This window comes from Erpetoichthys calabaricus, chromosome 3 (genome assembly GCF_900747795.2).
Source record: "Erpetoichthys calabaricus chromosome 3, fErpCal1.3, whole genome shotgun sequence".
In the NCBI taxonomy this organism is placed as follows: Eukaryota; Metazoa; Chordata; class Cladistia; order Polypteriformes; family Polypteridae; genus Erpetoichthys; species Erpetoichthys calabaricus.
In genome coordinates, this window is record NC_041396.2 from 207,496,830 (window position 1) to 207,519,437 (window position 22,608).

Here is a 22,608-nt window from a genome sequence, read left to right on the forward strand (position 1 = left end):
ATACAGTAGACCCCCACAAAGTCGCGGTTCAGAGTTCGCGGCCTCAGTCATTCGCGGATTTTTCCTTAGAACCTATCTAATAATTCTTAGCAGAAACCACAAATATCCTCCACAATTTTTACGGCTTTTTTCGTAGCAATACTTTACTGTAGAGAGAAACGGAAGCAACTGTAGAGGAAAACGTGGCGTGGGATGGTGAAAGTAGAAAATAGAATTTGAAACTGCAACTCCCAGCAGCCCCTGCAGTGGCTCCGATTGGTCTCCTGCTGAGGGTGCTGGGGCTGTTGGGGTCAAAGGATGTCAGCACGGCTTTTAAAAAGGGGGCCGTGACCAAAAGCAAAAAAAAAAAGTTTTTGTAATTTGTGTTTCAAGTTCCTGTCTCTCTGCCTTCTGTTGAGTTACCTGTACTTATTTGTTTTGTTCTGGATTGATTTGTGTTTGGCGTCAGGATTGTTTGCCGTCTGCCTGTGTACATGAGGACTGTAAGTGGATTCATGGCCATCCTGCAAAGAAAGAAGCACTCCTGAACCCGTCTTCACCATTTCAGGACCTAGCGGTAGGACTATGCATTCCCATTCAACGTGAGTCTCTCTGGACTATCTATTTTCATCACTACATTTCATCCGTTGCTGTTTTTCATGAATGTTTTCATGATTTACTGTGTGCTTTGTTGATGCTTTGTTGTATTTAATGTGTAATCGCTGTAAGGGAAACATGGGTAGTATCGTTGTTTTCATTTATTTTATTTGTTTTCATTACATTCTTTATTTGCTGTTTGATTACTGGATTGCTTTGTTTTTGTCTCTGTTTGTGAGTGCGTGCGGGTTGGGCCAAGTCTGGGTGCATCCCTGGAATCTCCCCCATAAAAATAAATAAATCGCTGTCTTCTCGATGGTGTGAATCTTAGCGGGACCGGACCGCTACAGCGTTATTCATTTCTCCTTGCTGCTGATTGACTGTGATGCATCTCCAGCTGAGTGTTCTTGTGTTTTCCGTTTTGTTCCTCTTAACCTTTAAACCGCCACAAGCAGCTATAGTTGTTTCCCAGTGCCATTTGTTGAGCAGCCAGCTCATGACCACTGCCAGCTCCTTGTGAGCAGGGGGGCTGAACACACCCCTAGAAGACACGGAAGCTCCTCAAAAAATCCCTCTTAAAAAACACTGATAGACTACTTTCACATTGCTCCCTTACTTGCTGGGCTTACTTGCGGCTGCTCTGTTGCGTGAAATGCTTCTCGCGCGACACTACGCATACTTAAAAGCCTGACCAGCACCTGTCCTTTTTGGCTGATTGCTTTGTTTCTCTCTCCTCCCCCAGACATTCTCTGCTCCTGTTGGGGGTCCCGCTCCCGTTGTGCTCCCCTATGAAGTTTGCCTATTCTTTTAATCGAGAATTAACTGCATACTGAGCTCGTTTTACTTCTGAAGCAGACATGTTTGTTTGAAGTGTTTGAATAAAGTTCCTGTCTCTACAATCTCCTGTGTTTCTGTGCAATTCTGTGACTCAAGCGTGACACTCTGCAGTATTGCAGCCTCACTGTCTCTGGGATTGAGCCGCTGCACTAGACTAGCCTGCCAGCGCCAGCATTTACCTCTGTGTGCTTGCGTGCTGCCAGTTTAAGTGCAGTTGGCTTGTGATTTACTTAATTTCATCCATGGCGTCAGTTGCATCTTGTACATATTGTTCCAGAAGTTTTTTAAATAGTTTTTACAGTTCATTAGCAGTGTGTAAAATGATTAGTGTTGCAGTAATTGTGATGCTCTTTGCATGAAAAAAAAATTTCACTTTTTCTTTGTGAATTGTGACATTTACTTAAAGTGCAGCAAAAAAGTATTTGGCGTCCAGGGATGCATTAACCCCCAAGTATGTGGCAGTTTAAGGGTTAAAGCCCCAAGATGCTGCTGAAACACCCTGCACCTTCTAAGGCTTCTGGCAATGAAAACACACTTGCATGAATTACAGTACATATAGCGGTAACATCAGTATTTTACATTCTAGCACTGCGGGAGACATAGCAGTACAGGTTTACCTTTACATTCTTTTTTTTAGGTAATGTATTAAGATGAGTTTGAAATTAAATTAAAGTGTTTTGGGGGCATATTTAGGGTTTAAACTATAAAAATAGACATTTTATTAACCACATCCAAAATTCGCAGGTGTTCTAGGAACGTAACCCCTGGAAATTTTGGGGGTGTACTGTAAATTTTGTTGTTGCTTATAGTAACACTGTGGTAACTCATCAGTATTCATGAGAGGGGTGGAGCCTTCAACCAAATACCCAATGGCAAATGAAAAGCTGTAAAGTCAGTTTTAGAACAAGCTGAAACTGAGGTATTGCTCAAATCGAGCAATAGTGATGATGATGTGAATTGGTCTTCAGACATTGACATGGATAGTGAAGCTAATGCATAACTGATCCACCAAGATATGCTTGTTGAATTCAGTTGTGTGACGATTCACCATGGTGCGAAGGTAGCTGTGTGACAAAAAGGCAAAATGACTATAATCAAATACAAGGACAAAGAAAGATGTTAGCTCCCTAAGCACTGTTTACAATGCAGCAACTGTAAATGTATGTGTAAGGGGAAATGTGGAAGTCACTAAGCCTTGCGCTATTGTAGCCTACAATGACACAAGAGGCATGTCAATCGTCCAAATTAGGCACTGATATTCTACCCACTTTTGTGCAAGCAACAAAAAAAAACATTATAAGAAAAGTGTGCAAAGAAACACTCTTCTACTGTTCCAACTGCAACATTGAGCTGCGCGTTGGTGACTATTTCAAACCATATCACATGAAGAATTTGTATTAAATATGTATCACTATATCAGTGAACACTAGACATGCATTCTTACAGCATTGATGTTTTGATATTTATACATTTTTGTTACATGTAACAAACTTTAGTTTTTTTGGCTGAAAAAAAATTGGCTTGTTTTCCTGGGGATAAACATACAGTAACATGACTATGAACTGTTTGAGAATTAAGGCTTAAGATCAAGGGTGTATTTTAGATGACTTGAACACAACATAAAATTGACATAATTGAGAACTTACCCAGAAGACCATACTGCACCGTACATACCAGACACAATGCCCAGAGTGCTTAAGTCATCTGGAAATCCATGTTCACTGTAATAAAGAATAGAATCACTCGTAAAATACAAATAGATTCACAGTAAAAAAATTAATATCTTACAACAATCTAACCATTGATGACAAAATCAGTCACACCCAAATGCAATAAAATGGGAAAGAAACTATTACATAAGATTTATGGCTAAATTTGTGCCATGGGGTTGGAACAAAGTGGCTTAACATTACTTCCAGACCACCTGTGTATGAAGGTTTATATTTAATTCTAGCATCACATAACCCAACTTTGAGTTGGTGAGCATGTCACATTTAACAAATGCAGTCGCTGAATCTTGTTACCAACAGAATGTCAGATTACATAACCCATAACCAGAAATTGCATGGTATGACACGCTGTTTACAATTTGTTATTGCACTGTGATAATTATCACAAAGTCAACACATTTTGGCAACCAATTAACACGGAGCACAGTGTTGCAAAGAAAGATGAAAAACAACCAGGTAATCCATTCTACCAGCATTGCCTCTGCTTTCCTGTGTAACAAACAAAAAAAAAGAATACTCTGTAACCTGGAGAAGCTATGACATGTTGCAAAAATCAAACCACAACTAAGATTATGCAAATGATGGCAACTGCTGAAAATTGCTCTATAAGGCGCTTAACTTGTTTGTGGATTTTACATATTTTTGACCATGTTATTATTGTTGCTGAACAGTTAAAGTGACATCTTATTCAATACCTTTTTGTTTTGTCAGTCAGTCAGTCATTGTCCAACCCGCTACATCCTAACACAGGGTCACGGGGGTCTGCTGGAGCCAATCCCAGCTAGCACAGGGCACAAGGCAGGAACAAATCCCGGGCAGGGCGCCAGCCCACTGCAGGGCACACACACACACCCCCACACACCAAGCACACACTAGGGACAATTTAGGATCACCAATGCACCTTTCCTGCATGTCTTTGGACTGTGTCTCTTACTGAAATGAAATTGTAAAAACACTAACTTAGGGATTTTGACGTGGCATACTCTTGCCAATATAAAGATAAGGAAAAAAAACAAAACAAATCTGTAATTTCAACAGAATAATATTCCAACTAAATGCAGTAAGGCAAATCTGTACAAAAATCAAACACATTTAATTCTGGAACTAGTGCTGTGCAACACATGAAATTTATATACCTTACTATAAATACTACAGCACAACTGGAACCCACTGACAAGAAACTAACAACAAAAATAGGCAAAGACAATATTAAAATTCACAGGCCATCTTTAAAAAAACTGTCTGAAATGATGGACTTTGTTTGTGGAAAGGCATCAGTTACTGTTGTTCTAGTCCCTCACCATTTAGTAAAAGAAGACATTAGAAAGCACAGCTCCAGCACAGAAAGAGTGCCATGAGATTTTAGTGATATTTTATCAACCATAGAAAATCATTTTTTAGAAAATTTTTATGCGATAGAAATGGCACCATATAATCCTGTTGGCAGTGATTGTAATACCAACTTCAAGATGTTCACATTCAAGATACTTACTATGAGCACTTGAAAATTTCTGGAAGGGTGGGGATGCAAGTCATACTAATGGAAAATCCCAGCAGGGCCAGCATCAAGACAAACAGCCATAGCTGGCTGAAACATAACACAAAAGAAAGAGCAGACGTAAGAGGTCAGCAATGTTTAGAATGAACACATCTGTGATTGAAATTATGAACTCTGGCCCATTACCACCCCTTGTTACAGACATGATGAATAAACAAGGCACAAGTTAAAACACCTTCACCTGGTGTAGTGTTTGACAGCCAGATCCCCAATGCTGTATGACCACCATATTCTTGTAAATGAAGCTATGATACCTTAGAAGGAGTGACCCTTTGATATATGCGCAGGAACCTTTCACTTTGTAACTAAAAAGTCTCCTAATTTTATAAATATTATGCCCTGTTTATAGCAGTAATTTTTATTAGATATATTACATCATAATGAAAAGATTGACATTATATATTAGATCTCTGAATCAGACAAATCTCCTTCCAGATGAAATAAATATACACTACAAGCAAGTGGACTAAAGATAATTACCCTAATTTAGAAACATTAAAATGCCATACTTTTCAAGTAACTTTTTCTATATTAATAATTAATATAAACGGGACATTTACTAAAACAAATGCTGCCTATGGTGTTATATGTGTTTGTGTGTGTGTGCATGTGTGTGTGAGGGCCTGCAGACTAGTGTCTTCTACTTCACAAGGGGCTGCTTCACTGTTGTTGTTGCCAGGGTGGTCTGCAGCTCCCAACAAAAAACTTGTCTTGATAAAGTAAAGAAAGTTAAACACTCTCTAATCTCATGTTTGTCAAGTATCTAAAGAAACTACAGTAAACAAATTCCATTATTTAAGTTGCCCTTCTTCATTAATCTCATGTAAGCAGTGTTATGAAAATATTACGTATGAGTGATATCCTACCACCTATACACAACCTTTTTAAATGAAGAAATGGAGCAGGTCCCAGAAAACAATAGACAAGTGCTGTTGCGATGCCACCAATCACCATAAACCATATTCTACTTTTCTGTAAAGAAAATTAAGATTTATGTTAACAACATAACACATTCATTCATGTCACACTTGTCTCCTTTCTAGGACAGTTGAAGCCTAACCAGGAAGCAAAAGCTGCCCAGTATGGCAAGTTAATCTATGACAGGAAACACACATACTCATACATTAATAAACTATACATTCAACATGTAAACTCCATATAGACAGCCAATTAATATAACCTGCACCGGCACTTTTAGAAATGATGTTTATGAATGTTTTTATTGAGAAAAATGTTATTCACTGTTCCACTGTGGTGCTGAAGTGTCATCCCCCGGACTTGGGTCCCAATCCAGGTGGTTCATCATGTGGTGGGTGTGGCAATGTGCTATCAGTGCATGCTCCCAACTTACATTCAGTTTATACATATATAGAGATCTGAAAAGGTAAATGATGTGCTCAAGGTCACAGAGCACTCAGTGGTAGAAAGAGGTAGAAACGAGTCAGAAACCAGTAAGGTGGCCCTGTGTTTAGAACTGCATCTTCACATTTCCTCACATTCTGAATACTGGCTTTGGCACTGCTTTGAAAGTGCTCTCCCAGTTACGTGTGTGTATCTTTGGAGAAGGGGGTATTCTGCTTTCCTCCACCATCTTAAAGACATGCATGCTAGAATGACCAATGATCTGAAATTGTCCCTCCATGAGTGAATGTAAGTTTCTGTGTGAGTGTGTCCTGAAATGTACTGACATCAAGCGTAGAAGCACCCATGCTGCTCAATACTTCTGGGATAGAATTCATAGCAAAACAAGTGGGCTCAGAAATGAATGGATGGATGAAATAAAATAATGTAGAAGGATCTAGGCACTACAGAGAAAGAGAGAGGCTTTCAAAGTATCTAAAAATTACAGAAAATATCAAAAGAGTAAATTAAACTTATCCTGTAGATATAGATGTGCTTTCTATTATGTAATATATTATTTTAACATGTGTGAATGTAAAATTGATAGCAATCAGAGCTAAAAAGATACATTGTTTATACTTACAGGCATTTTATCGCTAACAATGCCCAGCAAAGGTGAAGACAAACAGTAAGATAATTCTAAACCAAGGAATACTAGTCCTACATGCCCAACAGGCAAGTTAAACTGCAAAGAAAGAGAAAATAAAAAAAAATTACTATCATAAATAATTGCAAAATGTTCTTAACTAGAAAATTAATTGCCCAGTCAATTTCATGGATTTGGGGACATTTATAGGTTTCAGATTTGTATTTGTACTTTACAGTAAATTTCACTGTTCTATTTGTGCTATCAGCTGGTCTGAAAGAAGAAAAGTGCAACAAATGCTACTAATCAATCAACACCTTACCGATCCATCACAGACTGGGACAAACATCCACAGCAGCATGTGTCTCCTTGACTGCTGCCCACACGTTACTTCAAAAGTGGAACTCAAGCTTACGATGCTGAATACTTGACACCAACATAAGCTAACACAGTCTGCTTTCATTGCATTTCACATGATCATACGGTATGAGCATGGTTTTCCTGAATGGTTCTGAATGTTACACATGTTAGCGGCATATGGTAAGTCTATAGATATTTAAAATTATGGCATGTGACTACTCTATACCTGTATTTTCTTGATATGTTATTGTGGTACAACTGTCAGTAATGACGCCTCCTTTTTCCAAGGGATCTAGGATCTACTACCTGATACCTCTCTTTGTAGATATGTATATTATTCCCACATTTAACCAGGAGTATTCTTTAGGTATGGCTTTCTCCCATTCTAAAGGCAAGAAAGTTATGTTAAATGGTGACTCTAAATTGTCCCTTTTATAGGGATATATGGGGTTGGTTCCTGCCTTAACCTAAATGCTGCCAGTGTAGGCTCCAGATTTCTGTTACTCTGAAGAGTGTAGAGCAAGTTTAGTTTGTGCACATACTTCAGAGGATTTTCATTATTATACATTGCATGTTCAGGGTGCTTTAGTTTCATTAAAATACTCTGATCATAGATTACAGCCCCTGATATTCTGTTGGTTGGACAATAGTTCATACCTTTTCAATGACAAAAAGTGATATAGATGGGTCCAGAAAACTGAGACATGAACTCATGGAAAATAACAAAAAGCAAAGAAGCAAAACTTTTGGCTGGGTAAAGAGCCTCCAAAAAGAACCACTGCTTGGTGTAGCATCTGCAAATCAAAGCAATAAAAACTTTTTTTACTCCTTATAGATTTAGGTGAGGTATATTCAGTGTGGCCAATACATTTTACTCTGAAATATTACTGAAAAAATAAACTTTCTGCAATTGTACAGTGCTTTAAGTGTTTAAGAAAAGCTGATTACATAGTTTTCAAAAATCCAAATTATGTAACTGTGGTGCTTTTGCATTTTACAGTGCATACATGTATATACAGTACATATATACAGTTTGTAGGGTTCCTTATTTGTATTACACACAGCAAAGCCCTATTTTCCTCAGATATGGCATGAGCAGAAAAGTGTTACAATTGTTAATTTTATTTCCCAAAATAAAGAACAGAGGTTATAGAGGTTGATTAGTAAACAAGACACATACAGTAAGTCAAAGCTTGACATCTGAAACATATTTATTTACCAACAAAATGATAAGCCAGGGGCATACGTGAAGATCTTGTTTGTGGATTTAGGCTCTGCTTTCAGTACAATCATCCCAGAACTCCTAGATAAGAAACTCACCCAGTTCAATCAGCCATTGGATTATAGACATTCTTACAGATAGGAAACAGTACAGGTGATTAGGCAAACATATATCTGAACCTTTAACAATTTGTACTGCTAAACCACAGGGTCGTATGCTTTCCCGACTACTCTTCTCACTATATACAAATGTTTGTACCTGTGGTGATTCATCTGTCAGACTTCTTAAATGTACAGATGACATCACACTAATAATCCTTATTTCAAACAATAAGTCCATATACAGACAAGAACAGGCAGAACATTTGGACCTTAACATTCAAAACACTCGGAAGATGAAACATAGATTTCAGAAAACAGATACCTTCTTGCCTATCATGTGTTCTAAATGGTTCAGCCATTGGGACAACAGTCATTTAAGTTTCTAGGCACTGTGCTGTTGTTTTTGCACCAGCTGAAAAATTCAATCTATCCCAAGCAATATTGGTCCATTTCTAAACAGCCATCATCAAGTCTATTCTGGCCTCATATATAACTGTCAGGTGAGGTGCTGCCTCTGCAGTGCATCATCATAACCTATGAAAACATAGGCTACAAGTTACCACCCATTCAATCCCTTTAGGAATCCAGGGTAAGGAAGTCTGCCACAAAGATCCTTGCTGATCTCACTCACCCAGAGTACCACCTGTTCCAAAGACATCCCTCCTATAAATGCCTTCAAGTAGTGAAAGATAAAACAATATGTCCAGTTTCCTTTCTACGTGCAGTTACTCTGGCTTACCAGGTTTGAGTTTTTACTCAATATCTATGTACAATAAAGTGAATCCTGATTCTGATGTATAAAATGGTAATTAGTAAAGAATGCCCAGTTTCATTGCAAGAGGTATGCTTACCATAGGACGGCAAAACATAAATGTTCAGAGGCACCATCAATATGAGAACAAGTCCCAGCACAATGAATGGAATCTCATAACCAAAGGACTGGTAAAGAAAACCACCTAATGGAGGGCCCAGTATAAGTCCAAGACCTGAAAAAATCTCTAAGCATCCCTGAAATTTAAAAAAAAAATGTAGTTAGGATATAGCGGGTTGGAAAATGGATGGATGGATAAACCAGTTTAGTGCAACAACTTTGCAAAGTACTGTGACTACAGTAATTCTTTAGCCCCTCCTAATGGCTTCTTTGCCAGGGATTAACACTAAAATGTGAAAGTGAAAACAAAATTCTAAGGATCCTTTCAAAAGAAAGAAATAAAAAAAAAACCAAATAATTTGTACAAGAATGGTACAGATTACAAGATTACAGTGAACCAAATTATATATGTATTCTTATGAAATCTGTGTTACTATTTAAACACCAACAGAGTCATGGGCCGACATTGGCATAGAAGACATGCATTGAGTTGTCTTCGAAGATGGAAAGTATACAAGAGGACAGGAAGTAAGCAAGGTGCCTCAAATTGACAAAATTTGTGAGGCAGGCTTTACGGGAACGCACTCAACAAAGAGAGCACCAGTCAAGAGAGGAAAAGACCTGAAGGTACATTTTTGGGCAATACATATCAAATAGTTGTAACTTTATGCTATTACGTGTCTTTGACAGGTAACGTGGCTAGTGTGATAATAAAACACAGGAAAATAAATGAAAAAATTAACAGAATATACAGGGGAGTTGATACAATACTATAGAATGCAGTTGAATTCAGTGATGCCAATGTGACACACCATTAATTAGATATTACAGGAGAGAAGGGCTAATCTGTGATGGGAGGCTGAGATAAGTCCCCACTCAACATTTACTCAGCAAAATGATCACTTTTTTCAACAGTCTAACATTATCAAAATAAGTTAACACTTAATTTCTTATTGCATGCTGGACACCATGCTTTCAGTTTGATTTTAGCTACCTGAAGAACCCAACATAAGTTTTTATTCTAAAAATTATAACTTTGTGGATATCAAGGCAAAACCAAATAAAGCTATTAGTGTTTTTTAGATTTTCAGATACATAAAAAATATTCAATAAGTAATGATATCCAAAACAGAGGTTTCAAGGTAAGGTCCACTTTTGACTGATAATATCTGCTGATCAGAGAATGGTGACATGTTGCATGTTCGTTAGACACGTAAGAATTCTACTGTATATGTGATAATTTATTTTGAACTTGGACATAGCTATTTACAATGATAAACCAATTAGCAAAAAAATATACTTTTATAAGACAGGGAAGTAGAGTTGTTGCTAGACTGACACATTAATGGTCTCAGGCTTATTACAGATTCTAAAGTATGCTTAATAAATTAATGGATCATTTTAAAACACTACTGCAATTAAGACAATGATTTAACTTTTGAAAACAAATGTAAACAAAAAGAAGAAACCAAATAACACAAAGCAAACTTCATGTGACTAAAATGATTGGATTAATTCAGTTCCTAACATCTGCTCATATGCTTATTAGCCCATTACCTACTCAGTTAACACTTTCAAAAATGTATATTTCAAGCATTTTGTTATTCAAATGTTTCAAAATTACATTAAGTTTTTAACATACAGATAAGTGTTAAATTTGCTAACGCTAATGCTCAAAACAGGTTAACATCTTGTACACCAACTTTACGTTTAAGTTTTTTTACTCACCAATACTGTTGCTATATTATTTGGAAAAGCCTTGGCAATGATGGCAAAAGATGAGGTCATTGAAGCAGCAAAGCCAACAGCATCTATGGATCTTATTATAATGCACATCAATATAAAAGGTATTTCATTTGGGATTTTATCAAGCAGACTAGAATAAACCAAAACATGAAAAGCAGATGTAATTGTACATTTTTTTTAAATGTTAATTCAATTAAATAAAGAATTCAAAAACATGTATAAGGGCATTTAAAAATGGTGCAGGGACAGTAACAGACACATTACCAAAATTCCATTTATGGACATTTTATTCATGTTCCCGGCATGTAAAGTTCACAATGGCTGTTAATAGAATAAAACATCAATATCCAATAATGTACAGTATTATACTGGCAAGAGGTGGAAATTGGCAGGCCAAAAGGGCAGATAAAATACATGTTAGAAGATGGCTTTTTTTTAAGTCAATACCAGTAAATCAATCCTATCTTTTGTCAGAATCAATAAGTGAGCCAAACTCATTGTCAGAAGTACAATTAATTTACAATCTTTGCAACCAGGAATGAGCGAAAAAATGGCTGAGGTATACAAAGTAAAATTCTTCTTGTGGCATGCATTTCAAAAACCATTTACTAGCATTCTAAAAATTAATGCAAACACATTTAAATGTAAAGCACATTTCCATTCAAGAGAGACTACATCTTTAAGAATATTAGTCCAGTTCAGACTGAGTGGTCAGTCAATGACAGCTCCAGCCCTCTCCAGCTTAGCATTGAATTGAGTTAGTTTGACAATGTATGTTTAAAGCTGGTGTAGGGCAAACTGAGAATTACCCATTTTGCTAGGCTTTGTAGTAGCACACAAGACCTGTTAAGACAACATAGTTAACAGGAATACAGAAATTAAGGTTCACCCTCACCTGTATTTTAGAGTGAATGGCTAAACTGCAGCTCTACCTGCACTCAGCTTTGTACTTCATCTGATAGCAGAGGTGCAAACCAGAGTTGAGCTGACAACTCTGCAGAGACACTTTCAGACAAAAAAGGCACCCAAATGTGCATTCACATTTTAGGCTTGTAACCACAAACTGAACTTTGGCTGGATGTAATGGACAAAACAATGCACCTATAAGCAGGTACTAGACCTGTAACTGAAAATTACTTTTATCCAATAACCAGAGGTTACACCTTTCTTCAAAACTAAGTGCATTCGTCTCTTCTGTCTTGTTTTTTGGTTTGGGTCTGAAATCTGACAATCTTTTCTTTAAGAAGCTGACAAGCCTCTCTCTTTGGGGTGATAGACCACAGCATTATTATTAATAGTCTTAACCAATTTATGGTAATGTCCTAAACTGGTTTCAGTCTCATTTAACAGACAGGAAATTTTTTTAGTTATGGTGACTGTAGCTCATGGATCCATGATAGTTTATATGGCAAACCACAAGGATATATTATAGGCCAACTTTTATTTTCAATTTACATGCTCCCATTAGGCTAGATTATTTCAAAACAAAGGTGAGCTAATACAGTTATGCAGATGACACACAGATTTACTTATTGATAGTGCCTGATGACCCTGATGCTCTTAGGTCTATGAACCAATGTCTTAGCAGTATTTCTGATTGGATAAGTAGAAATCTATAGCACCCGATTACCCAGACTCTCTGTGCCCTTTGATCCAATGTCTATGTTGTATTACTGAATGGATGAATTTTCTCAATCTAAATAAGGAAAATCCAGAATTTTTATTTGTTGGGAAAAATGGAAATAGTAAAGATCTTAGAAATAAACTTGACCCCATGGCACTCAAAGTCAAGGCAGAACTTAAGAACTTAAGTGTGATCATGGACTTGGATTTAAACTTTAAATTATACATTAAATATATTACTAGGACTGCATTTTTTCACTTAAGAAATATTGCAAAAATTAGACCTCTTATAACATTACAAGATGCTGAAAAATTAATTAACAATTTTGTTTTTAGTCAACTAGATTACAGTAATACTGTCCTAACAAGACTACCTAAGAAATACATCAACTGATTGCAGTTAGTTCAAAATACAGCAGCAAGAATCTTAACCAGGAAAAAGAAAATCTGAGCACATCTCACCATTTTTTTTAAATATAAAATAAATAATATTAGAAATAATATAGTACATCTGTCCAAAGTTAATTCCGTTGAACCCCAGCAGGCCCTTTTCAGTTAATTTTTTTTACTGGAATAGAACCACCTGAACTATGTAGATTAATCTTTCAGCTGGAACCCTCCACTTATGTCCTTGACCCAGTGCCAACAGGGTTTTTCAATGAAGTCTCTGATGCCCTAATTGATGGAGTACTTGACACAGTGAACTCATCATTAGATACGGGGTCTTCCCTGACTGTCTAAAGACTGCTGTTGTTAAATCCCTGGGCTTGAACAATAATTAAAATGAGTCTATTAAATAAAAAATAGAAGGAAAAATCAAACTAAATATTAAACTAAACCAAACGCTCCCCAGCACCCCGATCAGCGATCACAAAAGTAACTCAAAATATAAACAACAACAAACACAATAAACACAAACAACAAAGTCCATAACACAGTCCACTATGCAGCAGCAACAGCAGCAGGCGTTGTGAATTGAAGGAGAAAAATGACGATCCAGTGAACATCTTGCTGTAAGTAATGTATAGATAGTCCTGCCGGTATTCCTGACGTGGTGAGAGGCGGTAAGATTTGGAAGCACTCCCTCTTACGAAGCACGATGATAAATCTGACTCACTACTCACATGAAAGGCAGGTACAAAACAGTCCAAACAGCCATATAGGCGCGATGATCCAGGAAAAGATGATAATCCACAAGTGAGAGTATAGTTGACAAGACAGACGGATGAATTGAGACACAAACAATTTGGCCTCTTCTTTTATTGTATAGCTGGCTTCCTTTTAAGTCTCCCGCTGACTGGTCTTGTCTCCAGCAGCCCATGCACTTTCCTCAGACATCCAATCAGGGCCACAGTGAGGATTGCCAGAAGCTAAAGTGCTTAAGTCATGCAGCACTGCTACACTGCTCATGAAAAATAATCTCGACCCCTCTGTCTTCAACAACTTTCTAACCTGCCTTTCTTAAGCAAAATTCTAGAAGGGACAGTTTTTAAGCAGCTAAATTATTACTTGAATAAACATTCTATTCTTGACAAGTTTCACTCAAGTTTTAGAACAAATCATAGTACAGAACCTGCACTGGTTAATATAGTAAATGATTTGCAGGTTCTTGTTCTAGTTCGCTTAGACTTTAGTGTAGCATTTGACACCATAGACCATAGTATTCTTATAGATCGCCTTAGACAATGGGGGGCCTCTCTGGCAGCATCTAAAATTGATTTCAGTCTTATTTAACAGGTAGTAAATTCCTTGTTAGTTGTGGTGATTGTACTTTAGAAAGCCATGATATTTTATATGGTGTACCACAATGATCTATTCTGGGTCTGCTGCTTTTTCAATCTACATGCATCCATTAGGTCAGATTATCTCAAAGCACAAGGTGAGCTACCACAGCTATGCAGATGACACAAAGCTTTACTTATTGATAGTGCCTGATGACCCTGATGCTCTTAGGTCTATGAACCAATGTCTTAGCAGTATTTCTGATTGGATAAGTAGAAACCTTCTTAGACTAAATAAGGAAAAAAACAGAGATCTTTGTAACTGGCAAACATGGAAATTGCAAGGGTATTAAAAAAAACTTGATCACTTAGATTTAAGTCAAGGCGGAGCTAAAGAATTTAGGTGTAATCACTGACCCTGACCTAAACTTTAAATAGCACATTAAACTAGATTACTTGGACTGCATTTTTCACTTAAGGAATATAGCAAAAGTTAGACCTCTTATAACTTTACAAGATAAAGGAAAATTAGTACACTTCTGTTTTTAGTAGACTTGATTACTATAATGAGCTCCTAACAGGATGTCCTAAGAAAGACATCAATCGGTTACAATTCGTGCAAAATGCAGCAGTCAGAATCTTAACTAGAAAAAGAAAATTTCAGCACATGATATCATGAGTACTCATTGTCTAATTTATCACTCATGGTCCCAGTGATGTTAAAGCATGTAAAATACACCCTTCAGAGCTGTTCCAAGTCAACTGCATGGACTTCTGTGATGATTTTCACATTAAACACTGTCACTTTCTAATCGTAAATAAATGGCACTACATTGGGCAAATATTAACAACGTTGATACTTTATTAAGGAAAGTCACACCCTTACATTAATTGTACACATACAAAAATGAATGTCTCCTTGTTTCAATCTAACTAAAATTATATTTAGGGTGTGAATAAACAATTAGATCCAACTTGGGTCTTACCCACCAAATATAATTCTTCCCTTAACAGAAGATACAGTATGCTTGAGGGCAACTGGAAAAAAATAAATTACTGATGCCTTGACAATTGAGTAAGCTATACTAAAAGTCCTGGAACAATGGGAAATCTTCTCAAAAGTGGTCAACTTACTAAAAAACTTTGCAAGAAGAGTATAATCATCCCTGATGCAAGGCCATCTTCCAAGCTAATAACTGAGATTTCTTTTTTATCCTATTACAATCTGGGTTTAAAAACTCTGGAGGCTGCATGAAGTTTTAAATACAGTATGTTTTTTTACAGACTTTTTAGCACAGACAGAGTGGTAGCACAGAGCTGTCATTCCTACCTCATAGTGTCAATTTCTACATGGAGTTTGAATGTTCGTCCTGTGTATTAATTGATTGATTAGCATCAGTGAGTGCCAGTGAGTTTGCTCATTTAAAAAAAAAGTTGTCATTGGTTCTATATTTACTATATCCTCAGCAAAAAAAAACTGACAGTTGGTTTGTGGCACTTCTACAGTATATGGTCTATCGCACAATATGCCACTTCCATTTTTGAGGTTTTTTTTTTTTTTGCGCCTAAGACACATCAAAGAAAATATGACATTCAGGTGGTTTGGCTCTTTCAGAAAGCTTAGGTTTTTATTAGAAACTAGCAAAATACCCGCGCTTCGCAGCGGAGAAGTAGTGTGTTAAAGAGGTTATGGAAAAAAAATTAAACATTTTAAAAATAACGTAACATGATTGTCAATGTAATTGTGTTGTCATTGTTATGAGTGTTGCTGTGTTTTATATATATAAAATACACACACACACATATAAACATATATATACATAAACATATACACAAATATATACATATCTACATATATATATATATATATATATATATACATATACACATCCACATATCAACATATATATATACACATATATACACACACACACGGTTTATGGGTGATGATTGTTTTACTCTTTTTATGTGTATTTTATTTTATTGTAGAATCAACTCCTATCTGCGCACAGCAGGGCAGCCGTGGGCGGATGCGTATGGTGTATTCACTCCATGTTATCGTGCATTGCGCTGTCAGTGGTATTTTGATAAAAGAATTTGAACAACATATAAGAAGCGTATAAATCATTAAACAGTAAAACATTAAAATTTAAGAAGTAAAGTTACATTAAGTACTACTGCAGTGCCTTCGGGTATACCTCATTTTTTGTTTGCCCATTACATGCTTAAATGTATAAATTTTTTGGTGCACCTACCCGAGAACACGCGACATATAACCGAGCATGGGAGAAGCATGGATTTTAAACACGCGTTGAGTTCATCTGCTGGTCTCCCACGTGGAATAACTGGTAATGTTTCAGTAAAATGTACAGCGAGTAAAACGACATTACCTCCTATTTTTTTTTTTACGATCTCTGAGATCTTGCTTTTTTCGGTTGAAGGCTTCATAAGCTCTTTTATGTTGTATGGTGTAGTTATCCCAAACCATCATCTTTGAATGTTGCAAGACTTTCGCCTTGTATGTAGATCGGAGTAATTACATTCATTGCATTCCTAGTCTGAATCACAATGTGATTGTATGGGTGGTTACCTGGCACTGTAGGGTTGCCACCCGTCCTTTAAAATACGGAATCGTGCCGCGTTTGAGAATGAAATTGCGAGTCCCGTTTTGAATCAATACTGGACGTGATTTATCCCGTATTTTTTGTATCATTTTTTTTTTAAAGCAGCGTCTCATGCAAATCATCCCACACGCATTTTATGAAGATGCCTCCTTTCCTAGTTTTGATTGGGTAATACTTGATGTCATCGTTAGTTTGATTGGTGTTTTTAACTGTCCAGTGAGGAGGGCGTGTCTTTTAAGTACAGTCTGCAAAGTGTTGGCACTGAGATATGGCGTCAGCGCCATAGTTGAAGCCCCTAACGTTGCGGTCAGCAAGTCGGCTAACATCCGCCATGTGCCGTCTTTCAGTTGTGAGAAGCAGATCATAGAATGTTTGAAACTGTTGCCCCTAACGTTGCGCCACGGCGTGTGGTTCGTTTATACCTCGTGTCTTCTCATTAAACTTTTATCTCGCGAATATGTTATTGCAATCCGCAGCGGGAGCGTTTCTATAAAGTTAATTTAAACTTACGTTTTACACCGTGCTTTGTTTCCCTTATGAACATGCTTGTATGCTTAACTCGCTCCGTTCTCAATTGTTTAATAAATTTTTTGCTCTTCGCTGTTTGCGGCTGTTCCTCCATTTCCCCCTACTTCGTTGTTTTATCTCGCGAATATGTTATTGCAATCCTTAACGGGAGCGTTTCAATAAACTGATTGAAAATAGTTTTGCATTTACCTTTTTAGTAAAAGGCGAGCTTTTAAGCCTGAGAAATCACCGCGTAAATGCACACGTTTAATTGGACATGTGTTAATATGTATGGTTACACAGTATTAAAAGACAGTGAACAACGTCAGTTACCTTTGTTCCCGCGTTTGATAAAAGGTGAGCTTTTAAGCCTGAGAAATCACCCCGTAAATGCACACGTTTAATTGCACATGTGTTAATATGTATGCTTACACAGTATTAAAAGACAGTCAAAAATTAACGTCATTTACCTTCGTTCCCGCGTGTGACTCGTGCTGTAAATCTCTTCCTTGTTTTTAGTTCACGTGATTACGTAGGAGGCGTGATGACGCGATACGTGACTCCGCCTCCTCCATTACAGTGTATGGACAAAAAATATGTTCCAGTTATGACCATTACGCTTTGAATTTCGAAATGAAACCTGCCTAACTTTTGTAAGTAAGCTGTAAGGAATGAGCCTGCCAAATTTCAGCCTTCCACCTACACGGGAAGTTGGAGAATTAGTGATGAGTGAGTCAGTGAGTCAGTCAGTCAGTGAGGGCTTTGCCTTTTATTATTATAGATACCATGCAGTATAATAAGTTTAGTTCCGGTGTATTCTTACGTGCACAAATTACAATGAAACTCATATGTACTCTTTGACACTATGATGTCAATCGGTGAGAATCTTGCTCCTTAACCTAACTAAAATAACAACACAGAATGTAATAGGCAAATAATAGGTGTCATTTAGGAAAAGATAATCATATAATTTGAGAAAGTATCTGAATGTTATTACAGACTATGGTAGAGCCAGAATCACAGATGCAACAGCAGGGTAATTAGCAGAACATAGTTTGGTGAAGAGTTTGGGTCATAACTTCACCTACGATGCACACTGTGAGCAGAGAAGAGAGGAAGAAACATATCCTTACCTCCAGAAAACAGTACCAAGAATAAGGGATAAAATGTATTATTTCTAGTTTACTTTTGCTGTCACTATCATGCCTTCAAAGTGGACATAATTGATCATTTTTAGGGCTTTTTAGGGCTCAAACTGGGACCTTGGTACCCATTAACTCCATTATAAAACACAAAGGAAGGTCAATTATTTTTTTTAAAATTTTTAAAAGATGCTTCACTGTAGAATGCAATTTCATGTGTTAAAATAAAATATGCCATGATTGTGAAGAAATAATTTCAACTTGAAAAATACATAACATGGGCGGCACGGTGGCGCAGTGGGTAGCGCTGCTGCCTCGCAGTTGGGAGACCTGGGGACCTGGGTTCGCTTCCTGGGTCCTCCCTGTGTGGAGTTTGCATGTTCTCCCCGTGTCTGCGTGGGTTTCCTCCGGGTGCTCCGGTTTCCTCCAACAATCCAAAGACATGCAGATTAGGTGGATTGGCGATTCTAAATTGGCCCTAGTGTGTGCTTGGTGTGTTTGTGTGTGTCCTGCGGTGGGTTGGCACCCTGCCCAGGATTGGTTCCTGCCTTGTGCCCTGTGTTGGCTGGGATTGGCTCCAGCAGTCCCCCTTGACCCTGTGTTTGGATTCAGCAGGTTGGAAAATGGATGGATGGAAAATACATAACATATTCTTTAATGTACTGTATGCACAATTTCAGACATTCACCAGGCTGCAGCTCTGATGTTAATACAGCCAAATGTCCTTGAAGGAGATGTTGAAACTTTATGACATTCAAACTGACACAGCATGGAATTAGACAGTTGTAAAGAAATAAAAAGTCTTATAAACCTTTGGAGCATGTCCATGTGAGGGCAATTTAATTAAAGTCTTTGATGTTTGAAAATAGATAGGAAAACCACACATTAGAATGTGTAATTGTTTAACAACCGGTTAATCACTTTACAGTATCTCTCTCTGCATATTCTCTTTTGAACAAATTATTTTGAATTTGGCTCTATGGCCCATTAGAGCATCAGCTGCTGTAGTTTTTGTCAAATAAATTCTTGGTCGAGTTGGATGCTCTTATTTCTTCCTTTTATGAATCAAAGAATCCCTAATTTATAGAGCTCTACATTTTGAACGCTGCCTGGTTCTGATTACAGACAATTTTTTGTTTTGTTAAAGAGTAACTGGGGAAAAACTCTTACGATGTTCTGTAAATTCTCACACTTTTTTTTACAATGTACACTAGCTTGATGAGTTTTATTATCACTCAATGTGCACCTTACATGGAAGCAAACATTGGCAGGCCTTAGGGAAACTAAACAGGGAACCTGCAAATAAGAAGTACAGGCAAGTCTTGGGTTACAGCAGTCTCGACCTACGACAATTACGGAGATACAAACATGCGCAAACACCCAATAGTGTTTCTTTTCAACTGAATTTCAACTAATTTTCATTTAAACACTTCTGTTTTTTACTTATTAACATACCTAACTACTTGTAACACGGATGAATGTAGAAGCTGTCATTAATGCTGAGGCATAGTACATTATGTACTTTATCCCCATTTTCAATTATTCTGTGTTTTATTCTCCCATGTTACAACTGTAACCGGCAATGCAGACAGCCACACAATTGGTAAAGGGCTAGATCAGCAGCTGGTAAGAATTTGCTGCTGGAAGTTCCCAGAGATGTCCCAGCATATGCCCCAGCCTTGTAGTCTCAGAAAGAATAGCTGCTTTGACTATAAGGTATTGTTTAAACACAAATGTGTACGCATAAAGTCAATGTTCTGTGGTTTAAAGTACAACAAAATTGCTTCAAAGACATTTTATTAATAAGTTTGATTTTTTAAACTATGTAAATAAGCATTATGCATTTCTGCCAATTTTTGCATTAAAAGACAGCGCAAATTCTGACTGCAAAATCAGGTTATGAACACCCACAGGAATAGAATTTGTTTGTGTTTGTACTTAGAATGTTTTTCTTTATGGACAAGCATAAACACCACTGTGCTGTAAATGGTGCTACTTACTCCTTAGTAGTCCAATTCTCAGACACCAAACACTGATTCAATAAGATAAGTCATTTGATCTGTGAAATGGATAACAATACTTAAAAAGTATAGCAGTGACATTACATAATCTAATATCTGACAACACACAGAGAAGAACACCTGCAAGCACCAAGAAAGAATAAATGACTGGGTGTAACATGTTAGATTAATCACAACTAATATAATCTCAGTTTCTTCAGAGGTATATATTCCTGTGACCCCAGAGTGCTGAACTGAAACAATGGGGACTATGATGTAAACACATATTTCTTTCCTTTGCTTTTGATTGTATTAGATTGTGCATATGGAAAATCCAAAACTGAAATCTGCTCTCAGAAGAGTGACAACCTGCCACCTGGATGGATGAGATTAGAGAGCCATGCACTGCCAATATCCCCCAGTGTTCAGCAGCAGTGATGCCAATCCAGAAGAAAGCTCAGAAAAGCAGCCCTCATATAAAAAGAAAAGAACACTTTGTTCTCATTGGAGAGAAATTCATGTAGGCTATAGATGAGGTGTGAAAACAACCAAATGAACTCAAAACTGGAACACAGAGCTGAGTGAAAAGATTTGAATTTTCCATATTAAAGACACTGTATCTTCTGAATGCGAGACCACCATGTAATGCCATTGCTGGGTAAGATCATGATTGTTATTTTTTATAATGAAGTGATATAAGCATTTAGCATTCTGTCACAACTCAATAAATTTGAGTAACAATGTTACTGAAAACATCTTCCACTGGAAGCTACCACTTGGATTACCATTCATCTGAAACTGCCCACTCGGAAGCTTGTATTAACTCAGCAGCAAACTCTGAAAATTTGCATAATTTTTTTGTATAAGCTGCCTTTTACGTTAGATAAAGATGATTTTACAGGAGAATTTGTCATGTCAAGTAAATATGGCCCATAGTTTTAAGAAAGGCCTTATGATTAAAAACAAAAAGAAAACTTTATTAACTACCTACTTCATGAAGTTCTGGAGTCATAACTTCAAGAGCAGGAGGTGTGGAAACCATTCGAGCAGTGTAATCAAAATCTTCTCTTTAAAAGCAAAAGAGATTTCCAATACTTTGCATAGTATCTCCTAGTAGCTATGTACTAATATTTTATTTTAAAATGCTTAATTCAAATGGTCAAAATATATTTAAACTATTATGAATGGTACACAACTTTAATGTTTTCCAAAAACCGAGTAAGAAATACTGTACCAACCTATGTTCACTAGTGGACAGTGATGCACATTAGCCATCAGTGTTAAATGACGAAAATGCATGCAATATAAAGTACTTAAATGAGTTTAGCTACTAGGTAAGTGTCTTCTCCAGAACAGCATTTCAGGAATTCAAATATTGAATTATTCAATATAAGGTGTAATTCAATGTAGAAAAGCCACACATAAATTTTTAACTAATAATAATTTTGCCAATAATCAGTGAAGACATGCATACTCTTAATTGTGTATTGCTAAGACTTTTTGTAAAAGAGATTTTTTTGTGTGGGGGTTGAACATAGGCAGTACTGCTAAATGTTGCACTGGGCTAGCATTTGGGTAGTCTCACTGAGCCAGATGTAAAATATATACATTTGGAGACAACCACGAGTAAGTTTTGCTAAAAAGTTGCTGGGAAAATTAGACAGGCCATTGAGTGTCACATTTGTAAACCAATCAAATGCTTCATGAATGTGGTACTCAGCAGGGGTGGCGATTTTGAGCTGCAAAGAGCAAGGGTGCTCTAGTTAACAGAGCCCAACAGAGACCAAGCCTTTGATTATGATAAAATGCCCACAGCAGAACATTTTCCATAAAACACTCATAGTAAACAAATAAATGTGTGTCACATGTGCAGAGAGCACATTTCATGTGTTAAAAATAAACATACCTTGTTGCAAGGGAAATGCTTTTCTGTAATATCAGATTACACATCGGCATTCAAGGACATCAGTGGACTAGTGGTAAAAAGTGTGTGCCCTCTGTTG

General features: G+C 37.0%; 1 protein-coding gene across 2 annotated transcripts in view; it reads right to left on the minus strand.

Moving 5' to 3' along the window:
- LOC114648605 (MFS-type transporter SLC18B1-like) overlaps window positions 1-22,608 on the minus strand; it is a 56,756-nt gene that overhangs the window by 14,365 nt on the left and 19,783 nt on the right. The window contains exons 5-11 of one of the 2 annotated variants that reach the window (XM_028797732.2): window positions 10,971-11,118; window positions 9,223-9,379; window positions 7,706-7,842; window positions 6,686-6,787; window positions 5,582-5,673; window positions 4,636-4,731; window positions 3,060-3,134 (exon numbers count right to left, since the gene is read on the minus strand). In XM_028797732.2, coding sequence (XP_028653565.2) covers window positions 3,060-3,134; window positions 4,636-4,731; window positions 5,582-5,673; window positions 6,686-6,787; window positions 7,706-7,842; window positions 9,223-9,379; window positions 10,971-11,118 — 807 coding nt within the window. The remainder of the gene's footprint in view (window positions 1-3,059; window positions 3,135-4,635; window positions 4,732-5,581; window positions 5,674-6,685; window positions 6,788-7,705; window positions 7,843-9,222; window positions 9,380-10,970; window positions 11,119-22,608) is intronic. The other variant, XM_028797733.2, reaches the window with a different exon arrangement.